Genomic DNA, 22,009 nt, shown 5'->3' with positions numbered 1-22,009 from the left:
ATATATCACCCATGTGTCCCAAATTAGTAAAATTGTTGCTTTAGTTTATATAAACATAACTAGATGATATTAAAATTGTTGGCTAATTTTCCTTGTGTTTTGAGTTTTTGATTAGTTGTGGTGTTCCTCGGAAACGTGGTTTTCAATTATTGTTTTATGGCTAGAATAAGATTCATAGTCAAGTCACAACTTGCAAATGTAAGTTCCTATTGACCGAAGTTTCAACAGAATTCTTGGATTAGGCATCCGTGTCAACCTAAGTTACCAAGCACCTTAACAGGTAACTGCCATTCAATTTCCACAATTAAGCCTAAACTTTGCTCTTATATCGAGCTCCAAGATCTTATAAGTATGATAGGGACTGTTTCTTTCTGTTGTTCAGTTTTGCTTTTGATCTAAATTATAATATAGAAGATGGTGATTAGCTCAACTATATAAAACTTATTCTCCTTTTAATATTTGTCATTGAAGAGCATCACCGTACATTTGCAAATCCTGATATGATTTACAATTTTAATTTGAAGATGCGAAATCTGATATGACCTTTACAATTTTAATTACAAAGATTTGGAGCAATTAAATTTAACAATCTTCATAATTAACAATTTGTTTGAAAATGTTGCATTCAATTTTATAAGTATTAATTTTCGAAATGCAATTCTAGCAACTGTAAAATTATTTATTAAAAAGTTTTAGTTCCTTTATCACATCAACGAAATTGAAAATTTGGGAATCAAAACATTCTAATTGATATGAGAAAATACTAAATTATTGATATGAAAAATAAAAATAATTTTTACAATTGCAAAAAAATGAATATGCTCTACGATCAGGGGTGAAAACGGAGTGGATAATCATCCGGATCCGAATCGGATATAAATTGACTAGGCAAAGCTGATCCGGATACGGATTCGGATAGTAACAGCAGTTCATAAACGGAGCGATAACATATCCGCGACCCATTTCTCCTCTCAGCGCCACGCCAACTTTTCTCATTATTTTCTTGGGGGAATTTCACGTATACCCCTCAAAAACTTCAAAATTACATATTCCCCCCTCTAAAGTTTGAAATTACATATTCCCCCCTCTAAATTTCAAATACTCACAAATTTACTCATTTTATTGTCTTTTATATTAAAACTCATTCTAAATTTATAAAATACCAATTTTACCCTTTTATTAAAAGCATATAAAGCCCATCAAACTCAAAATTGAACATGAACAATTTTTCTACCGTCCAAACAGCATATAAAGCCCATCAGCACGAATCTTGATGCGAACACGCACGTATATTGATGTGACGTGCACATATCTTAATGCATGCACACCAATCAATATTGCTTTAAGATCCGTGCATGCTAGATCAACACGAAATTGAAGCACTATGCACAGATCTTAATGCGATGCACACGGATCAAACGGTAGAGGAACCCTTCAGATTTAAATTTGAGTTTGATGGGCTTTATATGCTTTTAATAAAGGATAAAATGAGTATTTTAAGATTTTGGAATGAGTTTTAATATAAAATACAATAAAATGGGTAAATTTGTGAGTTTTTGAAGTTTAGAGGGGGAAATATGTAATTTCAAACTTTAGAGGGGGAAATACGTAATTTTGAAGTTTTTGAGGGGTATACGTGAAATTCCCCCTATTTTGTTTGCTTTATAGCACTAAGCACTTATATAGTGATGCATCCGCTTCTCTCCTTCGATTGTGGGACTTAATCACTCTCCATTCGGACACCTTTTTATTTGATATTTGAATAATTGGGCCGGAGCCCATCTTGCCGCAGCAGCTTCGTTGCTTTTGTTTATAACTTTATATTAAGTTTATAATATAATAAATAAAAGCTTCTTTTAAATGAATGGAACCTTACGTGTTGAGGTTTATTTGACAACTCAATGCGACAAACTTTCCATCGGAGGATGATGCATTAAAAAAATAAAACCAAATTGATTGAAACTTTGAATCAGTAATAGGCATTATTCATTTATTTTGATATTTTAAATGTATTAATTAATATTTATATCTTAAAATTTATATGATTCAATTATCCGATAATTATTCGTGTTATATCCGTATTCGAATTCGTATCCGTAGATTATCCGTTCCGTATCCGTATCCGTTTAAGGTGGATTTGGTTTTGAATTTTGATATACGTTTAATATCCGTATCCGTATTCGTATCCACTCATTATCCGACGGATGCAGATATGGTATTAGCATTATCCGCTACGTATCCGCTCCGTTTTCACCCCTATCTACGATGTATTAAATCCAAAACTAAAACCCAATAATGTAGTTGCCGAAAAAAGAATATGCTCTACGATGTATTAAACCCAAACCTAAAACCCAATAATGTAGTTGTTCGGCAAGCTCAGCTTAAGCTTTCTTAGAGTTCTTTAGTGCTCTAAGAAGTCTTAAGCTTACCGAACAAGTGCTCCTTTTGTCCATTTTTCTTAACTCTTAAGCTTGTCCAAGCTTTATAGCCATAATTTCATATGACTTATATTTGGTCAAGTTTAAAGCTTTCTTAAGAAAATTACTTTTTTAACTTTATTGCTGAACGGATTAGGGGTGTCAATGACACTTGTTTATCCTACCCGTATTGTATTCGATAAGACGGGTATGAGTATGATTTTTTTTCGTTAACTTATTGGGTATGAGTATGAGTAAGGATTTTTTTTTTCGTTAGATAAACGGGTATGAGTACGGGTAAATGTTATTTCGTATCCGTTGAGTAACATGTAATTATATAAAATGAATTATATCATAAGAAGAATATTATGCTTAACATTTTACTTTTTTATTTGAATGTTTTATTATTTAGTTAAGGAATTAAATTTGTTAGAAGAGATATTTGTGATTTTGATTTTTTTTACTTAATAAAAAACTATTATTTAGAATTAATTGCATATTTATATTTTAATTTTATATTAGTAATTATTATTGCATATGTATGACATGATAAGTTTTGATGGTTTATTTGTAAAAATAATAAAACTATTATATTTGTATTATTCGTTATTCGCCCACTACCATTTTGTTACCTGCTAATTTTAACGAGTATGGGTAGGGTAGAGTAAGGCAAATTCTTAACTGGTATGGGTAGGGTATGGGTAAGATCAATTCTTAGTGGGTATGAGTATGAAAATGATTCCACCCTACCCGTATCGTACCCATTGACACCCCTAGAACGGATGCTCATTAATGTAGCTTAACATTTAAGATTCATATAGTTGCAGAACATCATCTATAAACTTAAATCTTCTCAGACTTCCTTACTATTAATCCGGACAAACAACTCCTTAGACAAGATTAAACATCTCTTCTTAGCACTAAATTTTAATCCTCTCCCCCCATTCCTCAAGATGTTAGCCTCCTTAAGGACTTTAATCGCATATTAATTTTGGAAATTATCACTCTCAAGCCCAACTCCTCCTGAATTCCCATCCTCTGAGATATCTCAAATACGCATTGCACGAATCTCAAAGTACAAATAACATTGCCCTCCCTATGCTATCTCCGAATAGGCACCGTACACGTTGGTCACACCAAAGTTGAGATATCTCTGAGGATACACACTCACATAAGAGAGGAGAACATACCCTTTGTTGTAAATTTGTATACTCTGCATTAACTCAACTTTTGAGTTAATGCAAAATAAATCCAGACCGTCTGATCCGTGTTGGCACGGATGTTAAAAATGTTATGTGCATTTCATCTTAGACTGGATTGATCCGGATTCTGATCAGACGGTTGAGATGCATTAAATAAAAGCTGAGTTAATGCAGAAGATGTAGACTCCTTTGTTGTTGGGTTCAGTTAGGTGAAGATTGCACGAATCTTGACGCAAAACCGGATAATGTAGATGTCCGTTGAACTAGACTTGGTTCGATAGCATCATGAACATCCCACTTCCGGAGTTGTTATCGTAACACATATTTAAATGTCTGAGCATAACTGTTCTTTTAATTTATTATTACTAATAATTGTGTTTTTAATTGATTTAATTAAAAGTAGGTATATTTATGATATAGTTATATTTAGATGAAAATATAATTAGTTTTGAAGTTTTAATAGAGAGATATGTAATTGAAGTAGGTATGATGGATATAATCTAAGGTTGTGGAGTAAGAGGTGGAGTAAATCCCTTACTCCACGCTTAAGGAGCCAAACGAGGAGTAACATAGGTGGTTTAAGATGGAGTAAGATTTGAGCTAAACCGGAGTAACTTACACCACATAGAGAGGTGGTTTAGCTTACTCCACCAAACATGATTAACTTACTCCGGTTTAACTTGGAGTAAGAAATTTAATCCGGTTTAACTTTACTCCACAACCAAACATGACCTAAATTTCTTATTAAAATATGAGGGAGGAGAATATACGTATATACAATAATATATATTTTACTTGTACTAAGTTTTCATAATTAATCTTACTACTTTACTTAATAAGTACTCCTTAACGCTGATTAAATATATTTAATCATTTACTCTTAAAAAAACTGTCGAACAATCTTATATATCTTATTTTTCTATCTAAATTTGAAATTCTTTTCTATTTCTCCATTTTATGTTTAACCAAATAAAATCTTATGTAATTAATTTTCAACTCCAAATTAAATGACCACTCTACTTTTTCCTTAATTCCTGGTTTTCTCTTTTAATTAAGAAAATATGTTTCTAATAATGTAGTGCGGCATATAAATATACTCATTTCAACAAAAAGAAAAGAATAATTATATGAATCCTCCCACTTCCATCCCCCATCATCCCTCCATCTTTTAAACAGATTTTAGATGTGAGTTTTTTTTTTCCTTTTTCAATGTCATCAATATTTCTCACGATATATGAGGAATTCTGCGAATCTAAAACCACGAACGTATTCTACGCAATTTTATCTTTCAAATGAGATTCATGATGACATACTTTCAGGCTCATCGTCACACAAGTATTTATACCTTATCGTGCAAGTATTTATACCTATACTTGTAAGTATTTATCCCCAATCGTAGATCCCGCATCTCCGCATGTCCCCATCACCCCCATCTCTTAAACAGATTTTAACTTCCATAAACTAACTTAACTAACTAGTTTAATTAAATTTATTCAAAACACTGTGTTCTTCCAAATTTAATTAAATTTATAGGTATAAATATTTGGAAGATAATAAATTAATAATTGCAAACTAAGATATTAATACTTGCATGTCTAACTTGATATGACTGTATGGGAGGACTACTCAAACTACATAGGGAGAATAATCATACACGTTTTTAGAGTGATTTTTTTTCAATGTCATCCACATTTCTCACGATCTATGAGAAATTTTGTGAATCTAAAACCATGAAAGTATTATACGCAATTTTATCTTTCAAATGAGATCTATGATGACATACTTTCGGACTCATCGTCACACAAGTATTTATACCTCATCGTGCAAGTATTTATACCTATACTTGTAAGTATTTATCCCCAACCATGGATCCCGCATCAACCTTTCCCAATCGTCCTTGCGTCAACCTTTCTCTAACAAAAATAGTCGACCACATAGGTATAAATACTTGATATTAATACTTTTAAATGTCAGCAGTGTCATATGTGAAAATATTAGGTATAAATACTTAGATGACGAGCTATAAATACTTGTGTAACGACAAGCTCGAAAGTATGTCATCATAGATCTCATTTGAAAGCTAAAATTGCATAGAAGACGTTCGTGATTTTAGATTCGCAAAATTCCTTGTAGATCATGAGAAATATGAATGAAATTGAACAGATAAAATTGGAGGCATAATGAAGGAATAAGAGTAGGGAGGCAATTATCAGGGCCCAAAAGTAAGAATGTGTCATATCTCTTGAGAACGATTAAAAGGTCAGTTTAATTTTTAGTTAATTATATTGGACTATTATAGTTAAAAAAACTTAAAATTAAATCGGAAAAAATAAGAAAAAAATAAGATATATTGGAGTCCAACTAGTATAATATTGGTGTCATATGACTACTAATTTAAACTGTTCAAACCGATTTATTTTATGAGTGATGCATTTACATGCAAAAAAAATTATATTTTTGAGTTATTTTAGTAAAAATATTGAAAAATGAATATATTAAAATTAACTTAAAAACTCATGCATTTGACTGCTTGATTTGATACTATATAAATTCGGAATATTATAATTTTGCATGTAAACACACAACTAATGAAATAGATTGGTTTGAACGTTTTGGATTCACCGTTTGAAGTCGATTCGATAGATTTTAGAGTTGGTGTTATATTAGCTCAAATGACACTAATGTTATACTAGCCAGACTCGATATATTAAAAATTTGACGAAAAATAAGAAATAAAAGAAAATTTAATGGGTACAGAAGCAATTTGCCCAGTTATAAAAGGGAGATTCGTTCGTTGAAAACAAAGAATCACTTTCTCACTCTACAAGTCCATCGCAAACAAGAATCAAGAATCGTCGCAACTCCCACGGTGAGTCTCTTCCGATTCTAGCGTTATTTCAGCTAAAACCTAAACGCCATTAACACGGGTGGCCTGAGTCTCAGCTCCGTATCTGGTCTCAGACTGACTGTGGAACGACGCACACTTCCCGACTATGGACTCTAATCGGAACGCTGCGCAAGGAGGTCCTGCTACGGGCCCAAGTTCTGGTGTTGTACCCGATTTGAACACTAATCTTGATTGGCGATGGCAACTGAGGCCGGACGCTCGACAAAGAATCGTGAACAAAATGTGAGATTATTTTCATCGATCCTTTCTCTAGGATTTTGAATTCAATTTTAGGTATATTTTGGCCGGGAAGAAGTTTTTGATTGAGAGTTGTAAATATCAGGTCGGAATGTTGAAAGCAGATTCTCCATATATTTATTTTGGCCATGTAAAGCTGTTTGAACCATTTGTGTATTTCTAGTTACTATTTTTTTTTTCAATTTCTTTCATTTTTCTTTTAAGGGGTGATCTTCATCAACTGTCTTATTTTTGATACAATTAATCATTGCATATATTTGCCAGCATCTTATATGTGCATTTGACTGGGTATTATCAATGTACCAATTGATAAAATTAGAAATATTGCACGTAAAATGAAAATTTGAGATAGCTATATCTGTGCATTTAGTTTTTGTAACCTCAATATCAGTTCGTTACCTAGTTGATTAAATGGTTTTGTGATTTTAGAATGGACACATTAAAGAGGCATCGTCCTTTGCCAGTACCGGAAGGAATAAACGAGCTTCAAAAAATTGCAGTTCGGTTTGAGGAAAGGATCTACAGTGCTGCTACTAGTCAGGTATATTCTATTACTATTTACTAGTTATTTTGTTGATAATCATTATATAATCCTTTAAACGTTGTATATGGAGGCGGCATGTCAGAGTATTATTATATAAAGGTAGTATCTGTTGATATTGACTACTGTTGTTTTGTGAATTTTTTACCCTAATTACACTTGAAGACTTTAAGTTGCCATACCCAAGTTGCATCTATTGCGGATGTTTAGCCTTTTTGTAAGAAATTGACATCTAACATTTAGCTGTGACGCCTAACTCTTACACCTTGTTTGGATGGAGAGTAGAGGGAGGGAGGGAATGGAAAGGAACAAAAAATTTCCGTTGAATCGTGTTTGGTTGATAAAATTATGTCGGAGGTGAATAGTACAGGAGGTGAAAGGTTTAACCTTGTATTATTATAATTAATAGAATCGGTTTCCATCACAAATTGGGGTGTAACGGATGAAAAAAAATTTTGTTACAAATATTTTTAGAAAAAATGACACAAATGTCCAATCCTATATCTTACATATATAATTCTCATACAAGATTTTTTCCTCAAACCTACAACAGTTACCGAATTTCTCATTAACCTCCTAAATTGTAATCAACTAAACAAAAAATAAGACGGAATGGAAAGTTAAATTTATTTTCTCCCATTAGTCATCCAAACACAAAGAGATTAAATATGTTAATCTTCCTTTCTATTCCATTCCGATCCCTTCTATTCTTTACCTCCCATTCCTTCCTCTACTCTCCATCCAAATAGGGTGTTAGAGAAGTGAACACTAGGATGTTGGTTTTTATGATTTGAATAATAAGAAATCATGACAAATATGTGCAGAAAATAATTTAAAAGTTAAAATTAACCAATAACATATAAATTGAAAATTTATTGTGTTGGAACTGATCTAGTAGTTTGTGTATCATCATTAGTTTTAATTGGAACTGTTACATTACACCATTGGTGTAATTATTAATGGAATCTGGGAGCTTGACTAATATCTTTTCTATTTTTGTGGTTTTCTCAGTTTGATTATCTTACAAGAATTTCTCAAAAAATGCTTTCCCTGGAAAATAAGATGCAGCCTGGATTAAATCCTTCCCTTCCCAACCAAAATCGGATGGACCCAGGTATTAACATAATCTCTTTATCAAAATAAGGTACTTTCTATTTAGTTTTATGAGTAAATGTACATCCTATTAACTTGTTTGTTCTATAACATTTGAAATGAGCATATGGGTGATACAAAATATATTTCTTGAATTACTAGCAGCAAGCAAATTATTGCTAAAAGGTCAAGTATTGTGGCTTTGAATACATAATTTGGATAATGACTTTTTTTCAGCATATACTTGTTTGTGTGTATTATTATATGTTGAGGAGTCCAGTTACAAAATTTCTGATGACACTTCATGTCAAAAAATTTGGTTGCAACAATGATTTAATTATTGAAGTTCCAAATGATAAAACTTAAGAGTTGATTAGGTTCTTTGTCATGAGCAATGCATACACATAACTAAATGCATGAGATCATTTCATAAAGATCAATGTGTTGAAAAATCTACAGCTGGTTGCAACCGATTCCATGCATTGATCTTTTCACCTCTTGATCTTGTATCAAATGGATTCCAAAATCTATAATTTTTCTTTCAGAAAGTATTCATGAAAGAAATCAATTGTTCAGGAACTTGAAATATGAACTGTTAATTCTACAAAAGGTGCTGTCATGATATGTCAAAAAAGAGTCATAACTGGATCCCTTTTCTTATGAGATGGGTTGTACGAGCAAATAGTACGAGCAAATAGTTGAAGAGCTTGTTGTATCACATTAATTTTTATGAAACTTTAGATATTTGCTTAGTTTTTTTTTAAAGGGTTGAAAATTATAAGCGTGCATTTGCATTTACCTAATTGCTTCTTTTGTATGTATTATTGTTTCTTCAACATTTGTAATATTACGAATATTTCAGCAGCTTTTATTTCCCTTTTTAATTAGCAGAGAAAATGCCCTTTGCGGACTTTTATTGTATTGTAATTGTAATGCTTTGTAGAAATCATTTGATCTTTATAACTGCAAATTTAACAGGTAGTGGACATGCATTAACCTCCACTGAGCATAGAAGTAGATAAAAAGATGCCGAAGTAGATGGTAAAAGAAGTAAAGAAAACAAATGGAATACAAATACAATCCCAAAAAGCACACTGAAAGGTTCCTTGGAGAGTCCTGATTAATCTATTATTGTTAAAAAATGTTGATACTGTTTCTCAACTGACAAATGCATATAATGGTCAACGGATACGAGACAATAAGAATCACGTCACTGTCAGATGTTATTTGAAAAACTTTTAAGAGCTTCCTTTTAGCTGATAAGTCTGTATTGCTAATTTGTTCTAGATAATTGAGCTCCTTGCCATGTAAATTATGAAACAGGTCAGGGGATGTTATCACAACAGCCAAGCTTGAACCCTGGCCAATCTCTTGGCATGCCGCAAGTAATGAACCAACCTCCTGCTTCGAGGAAACAGCTACCAATCTTACATGGTTCGCATAATATGCCTACAGCTGCACCTGGTGGACCTAGTGGGGCAACCATCACCCCAATGTCAGGGCCATCCATAAGCAACAGCAACCCTATGTCAGGACCTAGTGGGCTCACTGGTTCCCTCCCGACGGATATGTATTCAAACACCCAGAGACGGCAACTGCCGCAACAGCACATGCTGCAAAATCAAATGCTGTATCACCAACGGCAGCAGCAGAACCAGATGCAGATGACTTCAGCACTTGCAGGAGGATCTAAGATGATGTTAGCAGCGGCAACACGTGGTATGCAGCAGAGTCAGCTGAACTCAATCCAGCAACAACCAGTAGGCCAAGGTGGGTCATTTCAACAGCACCCATTCATGCGGCAACAACCACAACCCACCATGCAGAATCCCACAATGTCTATGCAGCTGACAAATAATGTGACTGACTTACAGCAGCAACAGTTGCAAATGCAGCCATACCAGATGCAACAGAGGCAGTTGCAACCTAATCAGATGCAGCAGAACCAGCAGATGATGCTTGGCCAACAGTTGCAACGACAGCATCTGCTGTCCCAGCTCCAATCGCAACAGCAGCAATTGCCACAACAGCAACAGCCGAGCACGATGCAGCAGAGGGGGATGCAGAGGCCACAGCAGCAGCAATTGCCACAACAGCAACAGCCTAGCATGATGCAGCAGAGGGAAATGCAGATGCCACGGCAGCAAATGCAGGGATCCCCAGCCCTTCTCCAAATGCAGAACAACAATGCAATTGATCCACAGATGCAGCAGCGACAACAGTTCATCCCACAACAACAACAGAGAGTACTCCAGGATGTTGCTTCCAGCCGTAAGCTGTGCACCCCTTTATTATATTTATTACAGTTTTAGATGTGATCATGGTTAGTATTTGAATTTTCTAGTACACAAGCATTTAGAAATTATGTAAAGCCTTTAAAGTTTATCATAATGCTTTTGTGGATGGTGTCTCTTGGTTTTAGCAAAATTGGATTGCTCAGACAAACTAATCATGGTTAATATTTCAATTTGGTCTTTTTTTTTAGAATTGCTGACAAAATTGTGCTTCCTGTTAATCTTCAGCTGCATCAATTGATTCCACAGCTCAGACAGGGCATCTAGGAGATTGGCAGGAGGAGATCTACCAAAGGGTACTTCTTCTACTTCTGCTACTCATATGCCTTGTTTTGCATTTTGAAGATTTGCTTTTATGTTCTGATGAAATTTTTATCTTTGTCTTTTGTTCCTTCCATATAGTTAAAATATCTGAAGGACACTTACTTTGCTGATCTGAGAGAGATTCATCAGAGGCTTTTAATTAATCTTAGTCAAGTATGCCTTTTCAAATTCTTTTGATTTTTTGTACTATATTGTCTCTGGGCCTCTTATATACCAACTCATACTGGTAGTTAACCTGGCAATTTTGGCACTGAACCTAGGAAGAACTTGTTCCGTACTCTTTATAGTTTTTCAGTAGTCTTTATACCTGATATTGTTTGGTTCCTCAACAAAAGCCCAATTCAGGACCGACAGTAGATTGGCCCAATAATGGTATGAAGAGTAACTGGTTTGGTTTCGAGCTTTTACCCGTTGGACTGCAGAAAGACCAGGCACCGCTAGTAACCAATTTCTCTCTCTTTTTCTCTGTGGTACAGGTTGATAGTACAGTACCTCCAAATGCTAGAGGGGAGCAGATTGAGAAATTGGAGAACATTAAGATAGGTCTGGAGCACTTGATGTCAGTGCTGCAGCTCAGCAAGCACAACATTCAGATTGGTTTGAAAGACAAGTTATCTCTTTACGAGAAGCGGATCCTTAGTATTCTCCAGATCAATGAGGCACGTCAGCAACAACCCCTGACTGGGGTTCCGTCTCAGCAACAACTCCAGGCTGGGGCTTCTTGTGACCAAACTCATTTACCCGGTCTCCAACAATCACAACCTAGCTTGCATTCTCAGCAACTGCCACAGCAGCAACAACCACAACAGATGGATAGCCAGAACCAGCTCCAGCAGCAATTGAACACTAGTGCCATGCCTCAGTCAAATAACATTGGCTTGCCAAATGCTTTGCAGCAGGGCATTCAAAATACGTTACAGTCAGATCAGCTTCAGGCCAGCAGCACGGGATTTGGATCTTTACAGCAGGGAGCCATGGGTTCCTCCATGCAGAACATGAACCCTCCCCAGATGATTGGCTCTGGTGCTGCTATAGGCTCAAGCAACATGTCACATACTGTCCCCATGTCTGGGATGCAAACAAATATGAGTTCTACACAGGTTCCCAAGCCGCAACAGCAACACCAGGAGCAACAGATTCAGCCACAGCAGCAAATGATGCAGCATCGTGTGATTCAGCAGCAACCCCTGTTACAGTCTCAGCAAACACAACAGATTGATAGCCAGAACCAACTCCAGCAGCAATTGAACCCCAGTGCCATGCCTCAGTCAAATAACATTGGCGTGCCAAATGCTATGCAGCAGGGCATTCAAAATACATTACAATCGGATCAGCTTCGGGCCAGCAGCACAGGATTGGGATCTTTACAGCAGGGTGCCATGGGCTCCTCCCTGCAGAACACTAGGAAAACAAGGAAGTGCAAAATATGCGAAGATTGTGTGCACAAGAGAAGGAATCCTAACTGAGATGTAACATATTGACAAAGTCTTCACTTATTGAAGGATCATTTTTTGTACTCTCTTTGCCTTGTACCTGAATTTGAATTTCGGCGAAAAAGAAGAAAGATGCACAACTGAATATGTAAATCCTTGTCAGTAGTACTCGAGTGTGGGTGAGTTCAGATATATATCATGCATGTGCCTCATATTAGTGGCATTGTTGCTTTAGTTTCTATAAATATAACTAGATGACATTGAAATTGTTGGCTAATTTTCTTTCTGTTTCTTTGCAAACAAATTGTTTTTGAGTTGCTGATAAGTTGTAGTGTTCCTAGTAAACATATATTTCAATTATTCATTCTGGCTAGAAACATGATATATAGTCGAATTGCAACTTGCAAATGTAAAGTTCATATTGAGCCAAGTTTTCACCCGAATTCTTCAATTAAGCATCCCTGTCAACCTAATTTTCCGTGAATGAAATCTGTTGTTATTCTCTTCCTGTAGACAGTAACCCTGCTTTTCCGAATCCAACCGTTTAATTTTTTTCGGGAACAAATCTCGAAGTAATTTTTTTCAAAACTTTTATGTGCACGCATCTCAAAATAATTCTATGACTGGATTTGAAAAAGCAAGGATAGCAGGATCATTATTCATGCACGAGAATAACAGCAGATTTTGATCCAATTTTCCAAGCACCTTAAGGGATGAACTGCCATTCAATTTCACAATTAAGCCTAAAGTTCGCTCTTATAACGAGCTCCAAGGTCATATAAGATAATTAGATGATGGTGAATAGCTCAACTATATTAAACTTATTCTCTTGTACAATATTCATTGGGTTTAGGCTTGGATGTTATACATAACTGGAGCATATTTATTTCTGCAATTGTAAAAACTAAATATATTTTTTATATCAATATTTTGATAGATTTATTTCATATCAATTTTAGAATAAGTATATCTCTGTTTTGCTTTCTGCCTCATTCCCGTAATTTCAATTCCGTTGATGTGGTAAACAATTTATTTTTAAGAGACGTCTCTCGATCGTCTGTTGTGTCAATCGATCTAGTTGATCTGTCAAGAGCTGATTGTGTTTTGGGGACAGCTGAATGAAGAATTAACTAACTCAAACAGCTGAGCAAGGAAGGAGTTCAGAACAGAGTGAGCAGTGTGGATGATCGAACATCCAGAGACAATGCAGTTCCGGGTCACAACCTATCAAAACTAATAATATAGGGCTCTAACAGACGGGAACTCAACAGAGAAACAAGCGGGCTCCGATCCATTACAGAAGGCAATAGTAATGGAGATAGACTAATGAAAGCAGGGTGAATCTAGGATTTTCGTTAGGAAGCTGATAATTGTACCTCAAACAAAGTACTCGTCCACGTCCTCCAATCTTCTAAAATGTCGGTGACAAAAAAAAATTAAGTTTTACTTCATACAGCGCAATAACAGTACCAATCTTTCTTTGTTGTATAGAATTTCGTTGCATGAAGTAAAAAATATTCTGTTAAATTTTTTTAACAAAAGCACAACCAAATGCAGCGAAACAATCGTATAATTTAAACATATAAAGGAAAGCGTTTAATCAACTGCATTCAAGTGTTTAACTTTCATTGTAAATGAGTTAAATTTTCATTTTTTAAAATAAAAACGAATCTCCGAATTTGTCCACGAGCAAAAATTTACAGCTCTAAATTTGAACCAATCCCCAAGCGCGTCCCCGAGCACGAAATTTACAACTCTAAATTTGTACTAATCTTCGAGGGCGTCTCCCAGCACATTTTTTTTTTCATTTGTGCAGAATGTGCCAAGAACAGTTACTGTGAACAAGTAAAACATGTAAACCAATATGTACTGGCAAGCAAACAACATAAACAAAGCATTAAAAATTCTCTGATTAATATCAATACATGTGAATTGTTTCAGGTTCTAAGACATGCTTAACACCAAGATTAATACTTGTGAACAAACATTGAAAAATCTGTGTTTACAAACACATTTTAAAACATATAAACATGTGTTTACAAACATTGAAAAATCTGTATTTACAAACATATAAATATGTATTTACAAACATATAAACCTGTGTTTACAAACACATTTTAAAGTTTATTCTTCAAAGACATTTTAAAGCATATAAACCTATGTTTACAAACATTGAAAAATCTTCATTTAATAAATTAATTGTTCAAAATAAAGACTATTTTTTTAGTTATTAAATATCAAAAGTTGCTAATTTGCATAATTAAAATTAACATGTGCATATAAACATGTGTTTACAAACACATTTTAAAGCATATAAACCTGTTTTTACAAACATATAAACCTGTGTTTACAAAAATATTTTAAAGCTTATTCTTCAAACACATTTTAAAGCATATAAACTTGTGTTTACAAACATTGAAAAATCTTCATTTAATAGATTAATTGTTCAAAATGAAAACTATTTTTTTTAGTTATTAAATATCAAAAGCTGTTAATTTGCATAATTAAAATTTGAACAAATCCCCCACCGCATCCCCGGGCTAACTGGGTTTAAATTGTACTTTAAAGTACACTAAAGTACTTTAAAATACTTATAACTAGTTTAACTAGTTAAAGTACTTAATTAGTTAGAAAATGATTAGAGAACCGTTAACAATCTGGGGGACTAATTCAGAGATTGGTGATTACAACTGTTTATAACAAACTGTCTACGAAATTAAAACACAGTACAAAAGTATGCAAAGCTAACGTTTAAAACAATCAAATTAAAACTGCAATGCATTACAACAACAATTCGTTAATTAATGGCAAATTAATAAATTACCATTATGAGCGGATGGTTAAACCCAGTTAAACCAGTTCGGGGACGGGCTCGGGTTTGGTGGCTCGGTGTACAGGAACATTTCTCTTTTCGTTATGGGGACAAAAAAATATCGAATTGGATTTAAATCTATTAACTAATTGAGTACTTGATAAATAAACAATGCTTTGACTTATTCAAAACAATGGCTCAGACAATTAGAGAAGGAGATAAGACACAGAAGAAGATAGATTTGTAAAGTTGATTTTTATTCATTTCTCTAATACAATTGTTACAATGCTTTTAGGCTGTTTAAATATAAATCTAAACCCTATAATTTACATTCTATTCAGAGCAGCAATTATGTGATTGTCTCAGACAGAGGATATATTTCTTGAGGAGTAAGTTGTAATTAATTTGGTGAGCTGTCAATTGTCCTTATGTGCTGAATCATTGGCGTTGTCCATTATTTCCTTAACACCCCCCCCCCCCCCCGCAAGCTGATGGGGTAGAAGACACCGTCAGCTTGTAGCGAAGAAAAAGAAATCGAGGAGTAGCTAGAGCTTTGGTCATGACATCTCCCAATTTGGTCTCGAGAACATATGAAGCTGATGTGAAGCTGTTGAGAAGTGACACGCTCTCGTACAAAATGAAAATCCAATTCAACATGCTTAGTCCGAGCATGGAACATTGGATTTGAAGTGAGAAATGTTGCACCAATGTTGTCACACCATAGCGTAGGGCTGGAAGGGAGAGAGACCTACAGCTCGGTAAGAATGTATTGTACCCAAATTAACTCAGCACTGGTGATAGCAAGGCTTCGATACTCAGCTTCTGTGCTGGAGCGAGAGACTGTCGGCTGTTTTTTTGAACTCCACGAGATGAGATTGAGGCCTAAAAAGATGCAGAACCCAGAAGTTGAGCGACAATCATCAGGGCAACCGGCCCAATCAGCATCACAATAGGCATGTAGAGTGAGAGACTCAGCTGGTTTGAATGTGAGACCATGAGTAATGGAGCCATTGAGGTAGTGCAAGATTCGCTTGACTGCTGACCAATGAGAGGTAGTCAGGTTGTGCATGAACTGAGATGCTTTATTGACTGCGAATGCTATGTCAGGTCTCGTGATTGTCGCATATTGAAGAGCACCTACAACGGAGCGATAGAGATGAGCATCGTCCATTGGATCACCATCATGCTTGGAGATAGGAGTATTGGTGGCCATAGGGGAGGAGCAAGACTTGGCATCCCTCATGTGAGCACGAGCAAGAAGGTTGCGGATGTATGAAGCTTGAGATAAATGTAAGCCATGGGATGTGGTGGTGACTTTAATGCCAAGAAAATAGTTGAGGGGGCTAAGGTCTTTGATGGCAAACTTGGTTTGAAGGTGATAGATGGGAGAAGAGAGTGAAGTGGAGTGGTTCCCAGTGATAATAATATCGTCGACATAGACTAGTAAGACAATGGTTTGACTATAAGTGTGAAGCAGAAAAAGAGACGAGTCATGGTGAGAGGCTTGGAATCCATAGTCAAGAAGAGCAGTACTCAAGGTATGGAACCAAGTCCGAGGTGACTGTTTGAGACCATAAAGAGATTTAGAGAGAATACATACATACGTGTTGAGGATAATTAGGGTCAACAAAGCCCGGGGGCTGCTGCATATAGACGGTCTCCTTTAATTGGCTATGGAGGAAGGCATTTTGGACATCCAATTGCCGAATTGACCAGCCATAGGTGAGAGCTAAAGAGAGAACAATGCGAATCGTGGTGGCGCGGACAACCGAACTGAATGTCTCGAAGTAATCAATGCCTTCCTGTTGATTGAACCCTTTTGCAACTAAGCGAGTTTTGAAGTGATCAATTGAACCATCTGGATGATGCTTGAGTTTATACACCCACTTACAACCAATTATGTTCTGATTTGGTGGAGGGGGACAAGGGTCCAGGTTTGATTCTTTGCGAGAGCATCAATTTCTTGTGCCATGGCTGCACGCCAGTGAGGAGAGGGTTGTGCTTGATTGAAGGTGAGTGGTTCTGTGATGTTTGAAGAACTGGAGAGGAGTGCCACATGGTCAGGGAAGATGCGGGGTTTTCGTGTGTGGTCTTTGTTTCTTGTCACCATATGGTGCGATGAGGCAACAGGTGCTGTTGATCGGTTTGGAGAAGAAGGGGGCAAAGTTGAGGTAGAGTCAGGGTTAACGGGTTGGGGAGATGGAGCTGCGAAGGTGAGGGGTTCAGGTCTGTTAGGTGAAGGGTTCAAATCTGTTAGGGGAAGGGTGCTGGTAGGTGGGCTGTGATAAGATTGGTTAGGTGATGAATATTGGGCCGAATTAGAGGAATTATTGGAGGGTGTAATTTGGGTCGAAGAAGAGGCAGTAGATAAAGGTGTAAAAGCTGCTGAATTATTATTTGTAGTTGGGCCCAAAGAAGATGTGCTGGGTATTAAGAGAGGTAGCCATGATGAAAAATTGGAGGATGAGTCAGGATGAGGTCCAGGCCGAGAAGTATTTGTAGAGAGTTGAAATGGAAAAACACTCTCATAAAAAATAACGTGTTTGGAAAGAGAAATTCGATTGGTTGCCACATGGAGACACTTATATCCCTTTTGCGAAACACCATAGCCTAGAAAAATGCAAGGCATGCTTTGTTTTTGGAGCTTGTGTTTGTTGTATAGTTTGAGGAGGAGAAAACATTGACATACAATAGTGCGAAGCATTGTATAGTCGGGTTGGTGGTGAAAGAGGAGAAAATAAGGAGACGGTTGATGGTTAGCTTTAGGCAAGCGGTTGATGAGATAAACAATGCTGGCAAAGGTTTTATCCTATAAATGTAACGGAAGAGAGGCATGGTTTATAGTGGCAAGAGAAAGCTCAATGAAAGAGAGGAGGGAGCTAGGTAATCATGAAAATTCAAATAATTGCGGATAATGCTAAAAATATATATATTATGTCATGTTTGTACTTTGTTTTTGGAAAGGCATATGTTAAGCATAAACAAAGGTTTGCAAATAGATAAACTAAGAGGTGGCAAATTAAAGATTGTTTTTGCTTGTATACTCATTCCCATGCCATAGCTAGCTTAGACTTTTGAGGAGAAAACGCCAAATTACTATCATATCCTCCCTGTTTTTAATTGTTTTAAATTAAGCAAATAACAGAAGAAAATGAAATCCAAAATGAAAGAAGAGAGGCAGGAGTGGAACTAGAAAATTTTAATAGGTGTGTCTGAAAATTAAAATGTATAATTATGGTGAGTGAAATTTGAACTTAAGACCTCTCAATCACAAAATAGAGCTTTAACCACTAGACTATAACTAAACATTTGTTATTTATTGAGACTGGATAGACTATATAAAAAATTTTAAAAAAGAAAAAATTTAATTAAATATCTAAACGTATAATTAAAATTTTGAAATCATAGGCATGGCTTAGTCACCTTTGACTAAGTCTTAGATCCGGCTCTGGAGAGAGGTTAGTGTTAGCGTATGTGAAAATGTTATTGATTGTGGCAAAACTTTGAATTCACATCCCTCAGGTTACCTGACTGAGTACAATTGAATCGGACGATTTGAAATTGGAATTTTTAACTTGACACAAATCTCAAAGCATAAATAACATTGCCCCCAAACGCCATTCTGAGCCGGCACCGGCCGAAATTAAATTCGGACCGTCCATTTCAATTGTGTTAAGTCAAGTACCTGGGAGGATACGGATCCCCAAAACTTAGAGCGTTTCAGAAAAAGTTATGTAGAGAGAAGGGAGAACGGAAGAGGAGACCGATTCTGACCGGATCAAGTCATCTATTTTGGAATGTTAAAAATCAGAAAATGGAGGTGAATTCCCTTTAAAATGTTAATATTTTTTTCACTCCTAAATTAAAATGTAGAGAATGTTACATATTCTCTGCACCTCAGTATCGAATCAGGGGGGCAGCCACCTTTTCTGGATTTCAAGTTTTAGTGGTGATCTATCGGTACCGATCAACTTTGCCCCTCTCTGAAAATTTTTTTGCCCCCCCTCTGGATATTTGATTTGTAATTCGGGTAAAATTTAGTGTCAAAATCAAAATAAATTTCTTGAATTAAGATTGATAATTAGAATTATAAGTCAGAGCATTGAAAAATATAAGTCAAAGTATTATTTTTTTTATCGAGTACTCAATTAGTTGATGAATTTAAATTTAATAAGTTATTTAAATCCAATTCGATATTTTTTTACCCCTCTGACAAAAATTCTGAGTCCGCCACTGATCGTGATAGTGTTGTACTTGTATTCAGTAGTTTATTTCATTGAAATGGTTCTAGTACAAAATAAAAATATTATATATTTTAAAATTGATGGACTTTTTTTCTAAAAATATCAGTACTTTTTGCTCTCACTCCGTCGAGTTATAAGAATTAAGATTCAGATAAAAGAAGCGTGATCTTAATCGTTAAGAAACCACATTCCGTGGCATGAAGATAGGTTCAAATCTTCCATGTGTCGGCCTGTTATTGGCTAATTCAAAACCGTTCATCAAAAGCCTTTCGGACAAATATTAAAGTATCATCTCCTTTATCTCTTTCAAATGGAGATGATACAGATTTTAATTGGCTGTGTCAAATATTAAATGTTAATTGGCTAATTTAAATGGTAAAAGGTCTTTGCTAGTGGTCGAGTGGTAGGATTCCAAATATTTAAAGTATCATCTCCTTTATCTCTTTCAAATGGAGATACTTAAGATTTTCTTATACAATTCTAAACAATCTAAGCCATTCATTATAAATCCTACGTTTAGTATCATTTTCTCCAATAAATTGCTAGTGTCCTTTCACTAAAACTGGAGAGGATCCTAGCTAAATTGTCAATGAAGTGGCTTCACTTGTGATTAATACGGCTAAAGTCAAACTCCACTCGGCTCAACTCGTATCCTCTGCGTGAACTCAAAAAAGAATATTTGAGTTAATGCATATGAACCGTCCAATATACTTCAAGATCTGTGCGGACTAAATCCACACCAATATTAAAGGATCCCTGAATTATAATCTATGGCCAAATTTGCTCCGTTTAAAATTAGACGGCAGATGCTATTTTGAGTTAATGCAGACGATGCTATTTTGAGCCAAGCCCTACCGCCTACCGGGACCCTATTTATTAGCCTCGCTTGAATGCCTCCAACTTAATATTCTCTCTCCTAAATCCTAATTACACTTAAGACCCGGTATTTCCTTCAGTCGCGTACTTCAAGAAGAAGACTCGGTGAGCCTCTTTCAATTCTAGCGTTCTATGAATTCTAGTTGGAACGCTTCCCAAAGCGGCGGTGCTACGGGCTCGAGTTCTGGTGTTGGATCCGATTCGAACGCTAACCCTGATTGGCGATCGCAACTGCAGCCGGACGCTCGACAAAGAATCGTCAACAAAATGTGAGATTATTTTCATCGATCCTTTCTCTACGATTTTGAATTCAATTTTAGGTTGATTTTGGCCGGGAAGAAGTTTTTGATTGGGTGTTGTAAATAAGCAAGGAGTAATGCCCCCAGAACCAATATTCTATAATTATGTTGGTACCAATCATATTGTATAAGATCTGGTCGGATTCTTGAAAGCAGTTTCCTCCATCCTTTATTGTATATTAATTTTGGTTCCGTAAAACTGTTTGAACCATTTGTGTATTTCTAGTTTTTTTTTTTTATTTCTTTCTTTTTCTATAAAGGGTTGATCTTCAAGTGTCTTATTTTTGATACAATCATTGCATATATTTGCCAGCTTCTTATATGAGTATTTGACAGGGTATTATCAATTTACCAATTAATTAATTAGGAACATTGCTGGTATATTGAAATATATCTGTGCATTTAGTTTTGTAACCTCAATATGAGTCTGTTACCTAGTTGATTAAATGGTTTTGTGATTTTAGGATGGACATGATAAAGAGGCATCTTCCCATGTCAGTGGGAATAAACGAGCTTCAAAAAATTGCAGTTCGTTTTGAGGAAAAGATCTACAGTGCTGCTACTAGTCAGGTATATTCTGTTACTATTTACTAGTTATTTTGTTGTTAATCATTATATAATCCTTTAAACATTGTATGAGGAGGCGGCATGTCAGAGTATTTTTATGTAAAGGTAGTATCTGTTGATATTGACTACTGTTGGTTTGTGAATTGGTTACCCTAATTACAGTTGAAGACTTTAAGATGCTATACCTAAGTTGCATCTATTGAAGACGTTTAGCCTTTTTGTAAGAAATTGACATCTAACATATGGCTGTGAGTCTGTGACACCTAACTCTAGAGAAGTGAACACTAGGATCTTGGTTTTTACGATTTGAATAATAAGAAATTATGACAAATATGTGCAGAAAATAATTTAGAAGTTAAAATTAATCAATAACATATAAATTGAAATTTTTTTGTGTTGGAACTGATCTAGTAGTTTGTGTATCATCATTAGTTTTAATTAGAACGGATGTCTGATATCTTCCTTTCTATTTTTGTGGTTTTCTCTCAGCGTGATTATCTTAGAAAAATTTCTCTAAAAATGCTTTCCATGGAAAATAAGACTCAGCCTGGATTAAATCCTTCCCTTCCCAACCAAAATTGGATGGACCCAGGTATTAACATAATCTCTTTATCAAAATAAGGTACTTTCTATTTAGTTTTATGAGTAAATGTACTTCCTATTAACTTGTTTGTTCTGTAACATTTGAAATGAGCATATGGGTGATACAAAATATATTTCTTGAATTACTAGCATCAAGCAAATTATTGCTAAAAAGTCTAGT

General features: G+C 35.3%; 2 protein-coding genes and 1 long non-coding RNA gene across 5 annotated transcripts in view; 2 read left to right on the top strand and 1 right to left on the bottom strand.

Annotated features, from left to right (window-relative positions):
- Positions 1-6,581: 6,581 nt before the first annotated feature.
- On the top strand, positions 6,582-12,572 carry LOC144543881 (mediator of RNA polymerase II transcription subunit 15a-like). Its single transcript, XM_078292334.1, has 7 exons — positions 6,582-6,749; positions 7,194-7,305; positions 8,317-8,419; positions 9,721-10,668; positions 10,920-10,987; positions 11,094-11,168; positions 11,492-12,572. Exons 1-7 carry the CDS (start codon positions 6,613-6,615, stop codon positions 12,479-12,481), a joined length of 2,433 nt encoding a protein of 810 aa, XP_078148460.1. The 5' UTR covers positions 6,582-6,612; the 3' UTR covers positions 12,482-12,572.
- A 7,886-nt stretch (positions 12,573-20,458) lies between these two features.
- Positions 20,459-22,009, top strand: part of LOC144576354 (mediator of RNA polymerase II transcription subunit 15a-like) — a 50,171-nt gene continuing 48,620 nt past the window's right edge. Inside the window, exons 1-3 of one of the 3 annotated variants that reach the window (XM_078326715.1) lie at positions 20,459-20,649; positions 21,144-21,249; positions 21,736-21,838. In XM_078326715.1, the coding sequence (XP_078182841.1) occupies positions 20,513-20,649; positions 21,144-21,249; positions 21,736-21,838 (346 nt within the window). In that variant the 5' untranslated portion in view covers positions 20,459-20,512. The remainder of the gene's footprint in view (positions 20,650-21,143; positions 21,250-21,735; positions 21,839-22,009) is intronic. The other 2 variants (XM_078326718.1, XM_078326721.1) reach the window with 2 other exon arrangements.
- Positions 20,951-22,009, bottom strand: part of LOC144543573 (uncharacterized) — a 42,138-nt gene continuing 41,079 nt past the window's right edge. The window contains exon 2 of the long non-coding RNA XR_013508016.1: positions 20,951-21,113. This is a non-coding gene — a long non-coding RNA (uncharacterized LOC144543573). The remainder of the gene's footprint in view (positions 21,114-22,009) is intronic.

This window comes from Carex rostrata, chromosome 25, assembly GCF_964058835.1.
Source record: "Carex rostrata chromosome 25, lpCarRost1.2, whole genome shotgun sequence".
Taxonomy (NCBI): domain Eukaryota; kingdom Viridiplantae; phylum Streptophyta; class Magnoliopsida; order Poales; family Cyperaceae; genus Carex; species Carex rostrata.
This window is presented reverse-complemented; position numbering and strand designations above follow the sequence as displayed.

Bases quoted from the DNA above. Each gene is read 5' to 3' on its own strand.
- LOC144543881 (XM_078292334.1), top strand. From the start codon at position 6,613: ATGGACTCTAATCGGAACGCTGCGCAAGGAGGTCCTGCTACGGGCCCA. The intron at 6,750-7,193 runs GTGAGATTATTT...TTGTGATTTTAG, and splicing joins CAAAGAATCGTGAACAAAAT to AATGGACACATTAAAGAGGC. The intron at 11,169-11,491 runs GTATGCCTTTTC...TCTGTGGTACAG, and splicing joins TTTTAATTAATCTTAGTCAA to GTTGATAGTACAGTACCTCC.